This window comes from Pygoscelis adeliae, unplaced genomic scaffold, assembly GCF_000699105.1.
Source record: "Pygoscelis adeliae isolate BGI_AS28 unplaced genomic scaffold, ASM69910v1 Scaffold171, whole genome shotgun sequence".
Classification (NCBI taxonomy): domain Eukaryota; kingdom Metazoa; phylum Chordata; class Aves; order Sphenisciformes; family Spheniscidae; genus Pygoscelis; species Pygoscelis adeliae.
In genome coordinates, this window is record NW_008824186.1 from 8282746 (window position 1) to 8294943 (window position 12198).

Genomic DNA, 12198 nt, shown 5'->3' on the forward strand with positions numbered 1-12198 from the left:
AACGGGAGGCTGCCGGGGCAGGCTGCGGGTCCCCTGTAGGTAGCAGGGCCGGGATGAGCGCGCGGTGCCCCCGTCGAGCCTTGGCGCAGGCCTGGAGCTGCTGCTTGGTTCCCTTCGCCTGCAGTGCTATGTCTAGGCTTAAAGCCCTGGCATCCCCCTTTGTTCCTTGCAGGAGTTTGTCCGTAGGCCCTGGGGAAGAGGGGAGTTCCTGAGGGTGCCGCTAAAGGTGCTGGGTAGGATGCTGTGACTGCTGATTAGTCATAACAGCGGTGAAGAGCAGAGCTGGCCAGATAAATTCAAAGCATATATTTAGCCTCAGTTTGCATTTGAACCATAGCGTTTTCTTTTTCCTTCAGAAATTTGACCATGTGAGTCAGTGACTCATAAATAGATCATATTTCTCCATGGTTTGCTCTGGAAGAGATGCTAGAATAGCAAGCTGCGGCGGAAACCGGGCTTATTCCTGTTTGCTCCCCGCCGGCAGTCGGAGGTCTTGCCTGAGACCCCTTGTTACTAGGCTGCTTTGCTCCCTTTTGTAATTGGCTTTATAGAATGCAGGGTTGAGGTGTGGAAAAATATTGGCATTTATGTGCATAATTTAGGAAGAAACGTGGTGGATTCTGGATTTTGTAAGGGTGTGCGCGTGAAATCCTTCTTTCCTTCCTTATCGTTTGTGAGAATTTGAGGAGGAAGCAAAGAAATCTAGACTTAAGGATCTAGCTTTTGTTCTTTTAAATGCCCAAGCACAGTTGAATGCACAAAGCAACACAAAACAATCAAGTGAATGCTTGAACCACCTACTTGGGGAAAAAAGTTGTGTGTTGCGCGAAATAATAGAGTAACCGTGCTCTGTGTACCCGCACTTCAGCTCTTGTCACCTGAATTCCATTTCTAAACGACTTGCACAGCGTACCAGCGTGGTGGAGCACGGAGGGAGGGATACAAGCCATCCCTCTTAGGAGCGACCATAGGTTTGTGTTTGGTTCCAAAGTTAGAACTTGGACCCCACGTTGAGTTTCATTATTGACCTGCTTCGGTTCTGCTTTCCAACACTCTTTTTCTTTGGTGAGAGATTTGATTTTAGTGAAGGCCACGTGGCAAACTAGAGAGTAGGAGAACCTGAGACATGATCACGTGAGAGGAGGCTTTAGACAGGATATTCTAAGGAGAATGATAAAATCCCAGTGTTCTAAAGGCTTGTATTATAAACATGTCGTCTCCCAAGTTTTCTGGATATTAAGTAATATAACAAATGCTAGTTCCTTAATTACCATAGGAATTTGGAGATGGGAGACCTGAAGAAGCGTAAGGGGAAACGTACTATTCCTTTGTCAGGGTGTCATCTGCTCTGCTCTTGCACCCTCCTTCCAGGCTGCTCTGTCATTTGCTACCTTGGTGTTTGACTATCAGTTTTTCAGTTGCTCTCATTCTTGTTACCGGTCCTGAAATTTCTGAAATGCTCCATGAAACTGGCTCATCAGCTCATTCTGTCAGGCTGTAGAGCAAGTGGTGGTTTTTTTGCCTGTGCACTTTGGCTACAGATTATTAGTTATGTGTTTAAAAAGGAGTTTTCAGTCCACCTACTGAATTATGCTTCTGTGAATGAAGTAGTTCATGATAATCATCCTTATAATCTATTCTTAATTAGAAAGATAAAGGTGAGTGGACAAAACGATGGTATGTTAAAGAACTGAACTCTAGTGATGAAGAAAAGAAATCCTTCCTCTGACTCGTGTACCTGAAAAAGCTGGGAGAACAGAAAGCTTTTTTTGTTGTTTTTGCTTTGCTTTTTAGAATTTATTTGTTTTGATTTACCTAGAATAAAGGGTATAAAATCCAGCCACTAGCACCAGGCCAGTCAGGTATTCTGCTCACTAGTCACATTCCAAAGTGTTAATTAAAAGTGTCCAACTTGATACTCCATGGGGGATAAGGTTTCCAGAAAGTGAGATGCCCAAAATCATTAGCCGCTTAAAAGCGTTGAATGTTGTTTCTAGATGTTATTGCTTGCCTTTTTATGAGTTTTGCTTCCTGCTGTCAGTGCTCCAGCACTCGCCCTCTGTTTCTCCTGAAAGTCAGATAAGACACTTGAGTTTGTGTACGTATTTCACAAGGGATTAGCTGAGAAACGCAGTAACTCTTGTACTCCGTTGTTGCAGGCAGGTGGACTAATGTCTAGATTGCATGCAAATTCTTACAGTTGTTTGGATTTCTTTCATAATGCTGAAACTCATTGCACAACAGAGGAAACATGTAGGTTATACCGCCTGATGAACAATATCATGCTCATGATTGCTAATGGCTGGGGAAAAACCCAACTATTCCTATGCCTTAAATATACGCCCGGGATCTAGGATTAGCAGCAGTCTTCAGAAGTGGATGTTGGTTTGGAGACCTGTTTGAAGAGAAGCCTTTCAGTGCACTGAATGAAGAAAAGACGCATATTAATTTGGGCAAGGAAAGACTTCCTTGTTCTCTTTGAAATCATGTCAGCGATTGCTCCTAACCTTTTTGCAGTGCCAGTAGGAAAACTAAAAAGGGTTTTCAAACCAGCTTGAGAAGGCAGCCTGAGAGGCAACGGTCAAATCTGCTTTCCCTGCAAATATAGCTTCTGTTTATGTGGTTAAATAACATTATTGGGAATTTTGGTTTGCGTCTCCATCAGCTTATACATAATGTACAATGAGTTGCCATGTAACTGGAGTGTGACAGTGCTTCTTCTGATGGTGTTGCAGATGTGGAAGGCTACTGCAGGCCACACCATTTCTGTCAATCAGGATGACGGAGCCGATGACTGGGAGACGGATCCTGATTTTGTGGTATGGCTTTCGAATTTTGTCGACTCAGCAGAAGTGTGTTATGTAACACGTTAAAGAGTAATTCTTCAGGGCGGAGGCTATGTCTCCACAAAATAAACTGACAGGACTGTGTTCCTGGAAGGAGGGAGAATTAGGGGTTTGTGCCTGTGAGCGATTAACAAAATTACCTTGCCTTGGCTGGGTACTGCAGGGAAGTCTGTACGGAAGAGTTCTGCGTCAAGAAGCAGCAGCTTCTTGGGGCTGACTGTGTTGCCCCATGCATTTCAGCAGTGGACAAAGCACAGGGCTCACAGCAGAAGAGAAGTGAAGGTGGTCTTAACTGCTTTTCTGACTCTTCTGACCTCGCCAATGGCTGAAGGCTTTTGCTGTCAACTCTAAAGTGCAGATAACTAGTAACGTCTTTGGGTTTTTAACTCTTTTTGTGTGTGTCCTTCGCAGAATGATGTGAGTGAGAAAGAACAGCGCTGGGGAGCTAAAACTGTGAAAGGATCCGGCCATCAAGAGCACATCAAGTAAAGCAGCTCTCTTTTTAAATTTATTAATAGTCACAATCCTAGGCAACTTTTAATAACCAACTCATGTTCTCGGTTACTTGTATCTTCATAATTAAAACAAGAGTCTCCATAGAAGATTGATTATTTGCCAGATTGCTGGTCTTTCAAATATGTCAGTGTCTTCGGATCTGAAATTAAGATCAGAAATAGGGCGTAGGGACTCTTAAATCTTTCTTTGTAAGTGGAAATGTTATTTTTCCTGCCTCTCTGTGTCTGGAAGGCTTCTTTGTTCTGTTTTGGTGCAAGAGCCAATACGGCCAGGGGAGAAGTTTGTGTTGGGTGATCTGAGCAGCTCCAATTTGGTACTTTAAGGATGCATTTGGTCCCTTAATTCTTAGGCTTTGTTTAGAAAACTGCTACCAAACTCATAAAAATTCTGGCAAAGTAACAAATTGAGCCCTCTGGCAGAAAAGCAAATGAATGCATCATGGAGGGCTGTGTGAGACAGAAATGATCTGTCTTCTGAATCTTGTATTTCTTACGAAAAGTTTCTAAGACTTAACTTTAAAGCAGTTTTAGGATATCTGTGATTGTGATGTTCATTTTGGTTTTGCTTGTGTATTTCTGGGGCATCAACCCTCGTGGTATAAAGCTAAGAATAAATGTCATCAGTGTTGCAAACGGAGAGAGACTGAACTATGTGGCTTACTTCAGGGATCAATTTTATTCTGCCCTATTTGGAGTGCAGTGGGGACGCCTACTGGCTGAATTACGCCCGAGGAAGCTTTAAACTCAGGTGGGAAGTGTTTTAAGGTACAGATGACCATCTTGGTTTGTCCTTCTTGTATGTAGCCTGCACTACCGTAAGTTCAGTTCCTGCATATTGCAAGGGAACACTTGGGGGAGAGGAGGTGCATGGCTCCTTGCATCCTTATTTTGCGTTACAGTTGCGTCCAAAATGCTCAGTTAGAATTAGAGTCCCGTTACCATAGGGACTGTATGATAAGAGATGATCCCTCTTCTGAAAAGTTGCCATCTAAATAAAAAGCCTCAGAAAGAACTTAAATTAGGATATGAGAAGAAAATACGTTTCACGCACATATAAATTCTAGGTAATTGATTGTTCAAATAGCAAAATACCCTTCCATGTTAGTCTTAAAACCAACACTTTCATTTTGGGTTTGGTGGTTTGTTTTTTTTTTTTTTTCCAGACAATGTTTTGCAGTGGAATAAATTCTGTTTCTCAGAATATGATGAAGTGCTCTGTGCACTGAAAAAATGGAAAGGGCTTGAAAAATACAAGTTGTCCAACTTTTACTTAAGATGATATTTTTATCATCTTTTTATTTTGCATCTTTTTGAAGTTATCTTCTGAAACTTTCATAGTAAAACTTGCTGCTTAATTATCTGTCTTTAAAGTATTCATCAGCTGAGAGAGAACGTATTCCAGGAACACCAGAACCTCAAAGAGAAGGAGCTTGAAACAGGACCAAAAGCTTCCCATGGCTATGGAGGGAAATTCGGTGTTGAACAAGATCGCATGGATAAAGTAAGTATGAATGCTTCCCTGGGATGATATTATAAGCCTCGCCTTGCCTTGCCGGTGGCCAGCACAACTATGTATGTGAGTTAAGCTTGTTGAAGGTGCAAAGTTGTTCCAACGTTGCTAGGTTTGGAGACAGAAGCTCAGATCATGTCATAAGCTGTATACAGTGGTGGCTGCCCCCATTTTGAGGGCAGAAGCATCGCTCTTACAGTGCTCTAACAAGAACACTTGTAACCACTGCTACCCAAATCTGTCAGGCCATCATGCTCTGTTCCCTGATTAAATCAAGATGCTCCTACAGAAAGTGGTGAACTAAAGCACTTGAAGCATCAGGAGCAAGTATTTCAGGTGGCAAATTAGGAATCTGTGAACGATGAGGAGAAGTTCTGGGATGTGCAGTGGCCCCACATGTTTTTGTTTGATGCGTGCTCTGTCTTTAGAGCAAGTCGACTTGCTTATGTCCTGGGTGGATTCCCCTGGAGTCAAGGTTCAAGTTTCTGAAAGTATATTTCTCAATTAAGGAAGTACTTCATGCGTGAATAAATCCAGTATTTTTTTTATTTCAATGCTGTGCCAGCTCTTCTATGCATATAGAGGTTGCCAAAGAACCAAGAAAAGGATGTGCTGTGTGCTGCTGCTTCTAAGTTAGAGGGCAGCTCTCTTAACCAGTGGCAAACTGTGAACAGTGACAAGTAATCCAAGTATTTAAAAAAATCATTGTACTTCAGTCAAATGGTAATGTTTTACATAAGGACTTGATGGCTGTTTTAAGTTACGCTCTATTAACAAAAGTAGTGATGATTCTTAAGGTAATTCCATTAGCCGTGTGATAATTAGACAGGCATATCAACTTCTGGCTAGTTTCTTTCATGTACTCTGTTAAAACAAGAGCCAAACAGTTTCCTGAATAAGAATGATTTTATTTTCTTACTTTATTTACTTTCTGGGTTTCTAGTAATTTGACAGCCTTAAATTTTTTCTGGATTCCCGTATTCCAGAGTAAATTGCTGTATAATTCTCAACGGGCTTTTGAAATAGGCTAACCTAACCTTTGAATCTGGGAAAGGAATTGCTGAGCAGATTCAGCCATTAGGCCTGTTCTGCAGCTGCGTAGCTCTCTGGTGTCAGTGGTTTATCCCTCACCTGTGTCCATGGGAAAACAGAAAGAGACAAAAGCAAGTACTGTTTCCTGTAGGCCAGAATTAATCATCAGCAAAAACACGATGGTCGTGCCCATCTGAGTGGTGTTGGTGGCAGGAGACGTTCATAACTTATTTTTTTAATAAAGCTTTCTTCCTTATAGCTGTAGTTCTAAAACCTAATCACTGAGAGCTCTCCTTCACAGGTACCTGTGGCTCTGTGCAGGTGTGCTAGTATTAAGGCTTGACTCACCGGAGGTAAATGAGCGTTACAGTGCAGTGTTGTCGATGGTGCAGGCTTTTGCTGCGTTTAGGACAAAACCTTGATGCTGACTTGAAATGAACAGTTACATCATTCTATATGCCAGACGTCCATAACTGATTTAAAATGTAGCAGAGTATTGTGCTGAGGAGTTACGAGGGCAATTTACTCTCAAATACAGATTTCCAAGAAATTTTCTATTTTTCTAAGTCTTTTCTAAAAAGGGGAATGTTGTAATGCTTGGTATTTAATGAAATGCAGAAAGTTCTGGCACCACGTAAAGAAAACAACGTGCTTAAACCTTACCTACCTCAATTGGTATAACAAAAGAGGGATCATGTAAAACCACATAAAACCTGGGGTTTTCAGAGCTTCACATCTTCCATAAATGTAACGGGAAGAAGAAAGGGAGGTGGGAGCCTTTTCTGTCACATTTAACAGTTACTGTACTACAGAACACCTGCAAAATGAACAAGAGTATGACTGTTTCAGTCAGGAAAAGAAAGGAGCTTTTATATCGCTTATAAGTTAAGGTGGTGTCCTATTACTGACATCCTTGTTCTGTTACCTGGCAATTACTTCAACCATTATGTGTGGTAACGTTTCGCTTTCCGAAGTGCTGGGAATGTTCCACCCCAGCACCCGTGTTAAAAAAAAAAAAAGAAAAAAAAAAAAGAAAAAAAAAAAGAAAAGAAGCAAATACTGCAAAAGCCAAGCTACTTACGGTTTCTAGACACCTTGTGTCCTCAAATTAATTCACCTTGGCCCAGCTGTCTGATACTGGTACAAGATAAGCAGTTTCTCGTTCCTTAAAGGTCAGAGCTTGGGGCAGCTGCTTGGAGGGTGCTCTGCTGCAGCCGCAGATGCCGACTGCCCCGTGCACGGGGACGGGTGCTGGGACCTGCGGTAGTGCTGCACGGGGCGGGTGGTGGTGTTGAGTCAGGAGAGGTGCCTGTCACAGGGTGCAGCCTCTCACTCCGGACACGGCTGTGTGCAGCAGGTTATGAGGTCTTCTCTTTCTGCCTCTGGCAGGATTTGTATGCATTTGAGCAGCAGGCTCAAAGTGGCAAATTGCAAGTTGCTCTGGCCAGCGCTCAGTTTTGGCACTGGACGAGAAAAAAGCATTTTTTGGCTATGTTATGTAGCACCCCTCAAGGTGCTAGGCTCTAGCATCGATTCCAGGATCTAGGAGGGTATCCTAGCACTAGATTAACGTAACACTATCAAACGCTATCTGGATATACTTTCAGGTGTGTAATCGCATATCCTTGTGTCTTACCTGAAGCCAGTCACAGTGCGATGTAACTGTGCCTCGGCTTGCTGTGTTCAGCTCGAGTTCCAGGGACAGGCTCAAATGGGAGACTGCGGGGCTGGGATGCCTTTAGCACGGAGAGTTCTGTCTTGGTGTGGATGCACCGCTTCATGTTGCCATGCCATTTTGCAAGTGAGGAGAAGGTATAGAGAGAAGATGCCTAATTTTGATTTATGCAGAAGATCAGAGTGCCTCCCTACAAGAATGTCAGTGAAAAACCTAGCTGTAGTTGTATTTGCTTGCAATCTAATAGCTACAGTTCTGGTTTAGCTGATATGTGCCTAAATACACGGCTGTGTATTTTATCTGGAACTAATCCTTATTTTAAATTCTGCATGAACACCATCAAGATTCCATCTGTGTCTTTCTTGTTTTCATTCCTGTGGTTTTGAAGTAAAAATCCAGAGTGTAAGACAGTCTTCATAAAATACATCCATTGCTGTCAGGCTCGCTCTTGGCACTTCCCTTGCCTAGGCTGTATTGGTAGCACGGTGACAGTCTTGTGCAAGACTTCTCAAGTGAGTAGCCGTTTCCAGGGAAGTTATTTTCAACGGGAAGAGTGGCAGTGATGCATCTTTGTAACGAAGCTTATCCTGAAGTTACTTGGTGCAGTGTTTTCTCTTACATACAGAATTGTATAGAACTGCTGCCTGTTTTTGAACTTTCCAATTTCTTTTAGTCAGCTGTTGGACATGAATACCAATCCAAGCTTTCTAAACATTGCTCCCAAGTGGATTCGGTGAAAGGGTTTGGTGGCAAGTTTGGAGTACAAACCGATAGAGTTGACCAGGTAAGCAATCTCATCTTGTACTGCAGCTACTCAGTGTGATTGTGTTTATCATTTTGAACGTACGGCTGAAAAATTCCGATACCTTAAAATGCTGGTGTGGTCAGCTCTTCCTGCTGTATTCAAAGTTTAGAAGTAAACTAACACTGACTGTTAGGGAGATAAATTTCTGTTGAAAGGAAAACGTAAAAAAGCCCTTATGCGAAATTGAGATGAGTTGAAACGAAAACTGAAAAGAGATGTTAAAATATGCCTTTTAGCCAGGCTGTGTTCTTTGATGAGGATAAAATGAGCGTGAATGCTACAGAAGGAGGAGGGATTTGGGGATGGTTTGTCCTGTACTGCAACATGAGCTACTGGGCAGGATAATTGGTGTCCCGTTCCAAGAGTGTTTAACAACCCCTGCATGGAAATGCTGAATTCCTATTGTACTGAATTGCTGAACCTGGCAAGACTAGAGTATGTTGCTAGTACAATTTGCTTTGGCAAGCGGTGACAAAAACCCTTGCCATGAATACATGTCCTAAATTATCATGTAAATGAATATGGCCTATAAGTTAAGTAGGTGTTTATGCTCCAGATCAAGAAGGTCAGAGCAGTATGGAAAGACACAGGAACTTTCTGTGCTGTTTGTCCACTGAAGTGCACGCAGTTTTTCTACTAATATTTAACTCTTTGTCACACATGCATTTTTCTCTTCCAGTCAGCTGTTGGGTTTGAATATCAGGGGAAAACTGAGAAGCATGCCTCCCAAAAAGGTAAAGTGGTGAGGTGGTCGCCTCTGTAGACACACATTTTTTATAAATAGGAGAATAGATCTCTGTTCTTTTACTGTTTGTAAAAGACCTTGTTTAGTGAGGCCTCAACATGATGTTCTCAGTGAATCAAATGTTGAGGGGTTTGGGTGGAAGAGAAGATGAAAAAATGAATTTCAAAGCAATTGCACGAGTTTATGAGGTTTTAAGACAAGGAACTAGCCTGTCATCGTGAGTCTTACTTTTTTTTTAGAAGTGAGGTTCAACGACATTTGAGAAAGACTGGGAGTTGTTCTTTGCTCTATTGCATCCTAGTGGAAATAGGGAGTAGATTTAAGAGGAACCATCATAAACTGTAGGACTGTTGCCCATCTTATTTTCTGTGTTTAAAGTTAAACTTATTTTATGTGCTAAAGAGTGAATTTCAGTTCTGAAATAACTTTTTTTCCCCCCTCAATTGCTAGGATATGATGTTTCTATTAAAGGGTTCTTAATTTCATTTTTATTGTGCTTTACTCTCAATGCAGACTACTCAAGTGGTTTTGGTGGAAAATACGGAGTACAGGCTGACAGAGTGGACAAGAGTGCAGTGGGGTTTGATTACCAGGGTAAAACTGAGAAACACGAGTCACAGAAGGGTGAGTAGACGCACGTGTCGGTAGGCTCATACTCTGATGTAGTAGGCATTCATGATAGGCAGTGTTGTAAAATACTAATTTTTTATATCTGTCACACTCCTAACCTGCTGAGAGTTAACACCTGAATAAAAGTTATGTTGCTGAAAACTTTGACTTCTGAAAAAGAAACGTAAAACATAGGTTCTGACTGGTTTTAAGTGATGATCCAACTGCCATTACTTTGGTAGCAGGGCACATAGGTTCGTCTGGAGGTTTTTTGCAACTTCTTTTGAAAAGCTGTAGATTAAAGTACTGAGACAGTAAGCAGTTTAACCACAACAGACAAGCGTTTCTGAAAGAATCAGCTGTTTGTAGATTAAAACATTTATCAGAGTTAGTAGTGTTTAGAGTTAATATTGTGTTGCTAATCAGGTTTCCAGGCATATCTGATCAAAAATCGACCGTTTTATTGAAAAATTTTGACATTTTTGCCATCTGTTTTCTGTTTATCTCAAAGAAATGTTTGCACTCTAGAAATGCTAGAGAGAAGAAGGGGGTGTTTGTTTAAAAGCATCCAGGCTGTTGCTGACATGGTTTTTGAAGTTCACTTTGCTATAAGTGTCTCAAGAATTTTATCAAGGAGTCAAGTAGCAGAATTGCTGATATCGCCCAGCAGTTGAACTACATATAATGCTATTTTATTTTCTATCCTGAGAGAATGTATTCTGAAGAATTTATGACTTCAGTGTCTGGAATCAAGATTAACTGGGGATGTCAGTGCTTCTTTTAATACGTAATGTAATGTTACCAGGTCTGATTATCACAATTTTTCAAGGCAATATTTTGTTATTGAACACTTACAAACAAAATTCTTCACTCTTATCTCTAGATTATTCCAAGGGCTTTGGTGGTAAATATGGTGTTGACAAGGACAAAGTGGACAAAAGTGCTGTTGGCTTTGAATATCAAGGCAAAACGGAAAAACATGAATCACAGAAAGGTTTTTATGATTTTGTTTTAAAATACTAGTTCAAATCAATCAGCCTTTTAAGCCTGGGAAAAAATATTTTGTTTGGGGTTTTTTTGGGGGGGTAAATGTGTGTTTGCCCTTTGTGTATGCAGATTTTTGTTTCCCTTAAATGAAAAGGAAGGCATTGTAAACTGTCCCTGAGTTTCACAATCTGATTTCCAAAGGACCTTATGTCTGTATGGATGTTATTGAAATAAATGTGTAATTGCACAGATCTATGGTATTCAGAGGCAACATCAAGCCCTTCATTATTTATATACCTACGTTGCGCACATATATGTGTGTTATATGGCTTTAGGTGAAAAGTGCATCAGATTCTTCAAATCTCAAAATATTATCGTGTTTGTATGCTGTAATCTTCACTGGATTTGTGGTGCTTCCTTGCATCGTGATCCTGGAGTTACTGAATGGGTATCCTTCCCCTCCGTTGAGGTAGTGTAGCGGGGGGAAAAAAAGAGTGAAAGATAGTATCATTAATGACAGGGCAGCTTATCCCATAACATGTTGCTGTTATTTCATTAAATACTGTTTACAGTCATAAACTGCAATAATGTTTTCTGAAACTTCATGCATACAGATTATGTAAAGGGGTTTGGAGGCAAGTTTGGAGTGCAGACAGACAGACAAGACAAATGCGCACTTGGCTGGGATCACCAGGAGAAAGTGCAGCTGCATGAATCCCAGAAAGGTATATCAGTTCACAGTTCTTTGCCAGTCTTTCTGACTTCCCTCATTTTGACGTTTCTCTTCCCTGTGTGAACCCTCCTCCCCCGGTATCGTTGGCCACAGCCCTACAGTAGCTGACACGAATCTCCTTTTTCTGTGTTTGGACGGTTGCTGCGTATTGGTTGTACTGGTGTCTGCAAAGCAGGTTTAACGCATCTGATACTGAGTCCCTGAAAGTTAAGACGTAGTGAGTAGTTCTCCGTGGAGAAGCTTTATGAGTCTGCAGGTAGCCTGGATTACTTTTTTCCTTTTTCAGTTGAGTTGTGCAAAGCACAAATTAGCAATTTCTTTGTACTTCCCACAAATAATCTCCCTTTTCTGGTTTCTGTTATGTATACCCCTATTTTCATGCAGGGAAAATCTAATATCTAATGCTGTCCTTTCTCATTGCCCATAAGGTACCTATTCCTATGAAATACTGGTACCCAGAAGAAAAGTTGCAAAATAACGATTGCTCCCGAGCCCTCTGCCTGTCACCACTCTTAACTTAAAGAAATTTAATTAATTATTTAAAAAAAAAAAAAATTAAGTGATCCTCAGAATATTGTTCTGTTGTATGCTCCAGCAGATTTGTTGTGAGAGGATTACCTGAAGCCCTTTTTTTTGTGCTCTCATTTTATACCATATATTAAAATGGCTGTTCTAAGGCAGCAGTAGGGAATGGTCATAGCTCTTAGCTGAGAGCTTTTTTTTCCTCAAGCTGTGCAGCAG

General features: G+C 41.3%; 1 protein-coding gene across 2 annotated transcripts in view; it reads left to right on the forward strand.

Moving 5' to 3' along the window:
* The first annotated feature begins 2723 nt into the window (after window positions 1-2723).
* CTTN (cortactin) overlaps window positions 2724-12198 on the forward strand; it is a 25266-nt gene continuing 15791 nt past the window's right edge. Inside the window, exons 1-8 of one of the 2 annotated variants that reach the window (XM_009334542.1) lie at window positions 2724-2819; window positions 3258-3331; window positions 4733-4862; window positions 8252-8362; window positions 9063-9117; window positions 9642-9752; window positions 10621-10731; window positions 11339-11449. In XM_009334542.1, coding sequence (XP_009332817.1) covers window positions 2724-2819; window positions 3258-3331; window positions 4733-4862; window positions 8252-8362; window positions 9063-9117; window positions 9642-9752; window positions 10621-10731; window positions 11339-11449 — 799 coding nt within the window. The remainder of the gene's footprint in view (window positions 2820-3257; window positions 3332-4732; window positions 4863-8251; window positions 8363-9062; window positions 9118-9641; window positions 9753-10620; window positions 10732-11338; window positions 11450-12198) is intronic. The other variant, XM_009334541.1, reaches the window with a different exon arrangement.